This window comes from Drosophila serrata, unplaced genomic scaffold, assembly GCF_035046125.1.
Source record: "Drosophila serrata isolate PLE 108 unplaced genomic scaffold, ASM3504612v1 contig_325, whole genome shotgun sequence".
Lineage (NCBI taxonomy): Eukaryota > Metazoa > Arthropoda > Insecta > Diptera > Drosophilidae > Drosophila > Drosophila serrata.
In genome coordinates, this window is record NW_028257223.1 from 1 (window position 1) to 2,131 (window position 2,131).

Here is a 2,131-nt window from a genome sequence, read left to right on the forward strand (position 1 = left end):
ATAAGCGGGAAATTTTCTCAATTACAATTTACGATGCCGAGGAGAAGACGACCTAACTTTGGTCGTCGTAGTCAATCAAATGTGCGAAGAGCTACCTCACGTGCTAACCGCACTGATGACCAGAGACAGAGAGATCAAGAAAATAGTCGTATTGCTATGTCAGAATTGCGTTCTTTAGTGAGTGACAATGTAGGAGATAGGCTTAGAATGCAACGAGTTCGTGCACATCAAACACAACAACAGCAAGCTAGACATAATGAAATTGAGCGAATCCGCAGACGCAGTGCTCCTGTGATTCTTGAACGAGCTGCATTCCACTATGATCCGGCAATTGATTATTGTGCCGACAAATCAGTAACAATTGGGGAAATGAAAACAATTTGTAAATATTGTAAGGCGTTAAAATACACTGGTGAATCTACTGGATTATGTTGTGCTGAAGGCAAAGTAAAATTGCCACAATTGGTCCCACCACCAGATACTTTACGCTCTTTAGTTTCTGGGATTGGAAATGATTCTAAGCACTTTTTGACCAACATTCAGAAATATAACAACTGTTTCCAGATGACATCATTTGGTGCTAAACATATTATACAAGACAATTTCATCCCCACTTTCAAGGTATTATATAAGAATTTATATAAGAATTCAGATGCGGAAATTAATAATCGTTGTGCTCACAATCCAACAGTGAAGAGAACCATTGTCCAACAATTACAAATGTTTCTTCATCAGAATAACAATTTAGTAAACATGTTCAAAATAGCATTGGATCGGATGCCATCTGATAGCCATAACATTATTATTCGAGCTGACAAAACACCTGCCGGTGAACACACAAGGAGGTTCAATTCACCTACCATTGATGAAGTGGCTGTTGTCATTGTGGGAGAAAATTTACAATCTAGAGATATTGTGCTTCATCGTCGGAATAGTGATTTAAAACGTGTATCTGAAACACACAGGAGTTATGATGCACTACAATATCCTTTGATCTTCTGGCAGGGGGAAGATGGATACCATTTTAATATCAAAATGGTAAATCAAGTAACAGGTAAATGAATTGAACAAGATTAAATAATATTTTTAAATTCAATTCATCGAAGTAACAATTTAAACATTTATCATTTTTGATTGCAGGTGCTGAAACCAACAAAAAAGTTAGTGCTATGAATTTCTATTCATACAGACTCATGATCCGTCAAGGTGAAGTAAATCATATTTTGATGTGTCAACGACTTTTTCATCAGTTTGCAGTTGATATGTATGTCAAAATTGAGACTGAACGATTGACATACATCCGTTTGAACCAACGACGGCTACGGTCAGAGGAATACATTCATCTCCGCGATGCTATAAATGCTGATGGCAATGTGAATAATGTAGGAAGAATGACAATTTTGCCAGCTACTTATATAGGAAGCCAAATAAAGATGTCGAGGATATTAATGCGACCATTCAGAATTTTCTTCCAGGACAGTTGGTTTCCTTCAAATCAGTCGACACTGTAATGAACCAGGATGACGTAGTCAACTATCCCACTGAGTTTTTAAATTCACTGGAATTGCCTGGATTACCACCTCACAATTTGCAGTTAAAAGTGGGATCAGTTGTCATCATGCTGCGTAACATTAATCAACCTCGACTATGCAATGGAACAAGACTGGCTGTGAAAAGACTGATGAATAACGTCATTGAGGCGACAATCATAAAAGGAAAATACAAAGGAGAGGATGTCTTGATCCCGCGGATACCGATGATTCCAACGGACTTACCATTCGATTTTAAACGGTTACAATTTCCAGTGCGTCTGGCCTTTGCGATGACCATAAATAAATCGCAAGGACAGTAGTTAGAAGTTTGTGGAATCAACTTGGAGTTTCCCTGTTTCGCGCATGGACAATTATACGTAGCGTGTTCGCGCGTCGGAAAACCGTCTTCTTTGTTTATTTACGCACCACAAAACAAAACAAAAAATATAGTTTATGAGAAAGCTTTAAATTAATTAACAGACTGTATTTTAACAGTGTGTGTCTGTGAATATCAAATATCAAAGGTTTAAACCTTATAAATAGCCAGTATTTCAGGATGAGGCAGTACGAAGTCTGCCGGGTCAGCTAGTCAATTTATA

The 2,131-nt window shown here is 37.7% G+C and overlaps 2 protein-coding genes across 2 annotated transcripts; both read left to right on the forward strand.

The window, feature by feature from the left end:
• The first annotated feature begins 10 nt into the window (after window positions 1-10).
• Window positions 11-1,627, forward strand: LOC147642932 (uncharacterized). The gene is made up of 2 exons (XM_086837591.1): window positions 11-1,054; window positions 1,141-1,627. The coding sequence occupies exons 1-2, from the start codon at window positions 34-36 to the stop codon at window positions 1,509-1,511; spliced, it is 1,392 nt and encodes a 463-aa protein (XP_086693717.1). The 5' UTR covers window positions 11-33; the 3' UTR covers window positions 1,512-1,627.
• LOC147642933 (uncharacterized) lies at window positions 1,511-1,852 on the forward strand. The gene has a single exon (XM_086837590.1). It carries the CDS (start codon window positions 1,511-1,513, stop codon window positions 1,850-1,852), a length of 342 nt encoding a protein of 113 aa, XP_086693716.1.
• The last annotated feature ends 279 nt before the right edge of the window (window positions 1,853-2,131 follow it).

What these genes read in the sequence shown, in the direction of transcription:
- LOC147642932 (XM_086837591.1), top strand. Translation starts at nt 34, where the DNA reads ATGCCGAGGAGAAGACGACCTAACTTTGGTCGTCGTAGTCAATCAAAT. An exon ending in AATGGTAAATCAAGTAACAG is followed by an intron (nt 1,055 to 1,140) that starts GTAAATGAATTG and finishes TTTTGATTGCAG; the next exon opens with GTGCTGAAACCAACAAAAAA.
- LOC147642933 (XM_086837590.1), top strand. Translation starts at nt 1,511, where the DNA reads ATGAACCAGGATGACGTAGTCAACTATCCCACTGAGTTTTTAAATTCA.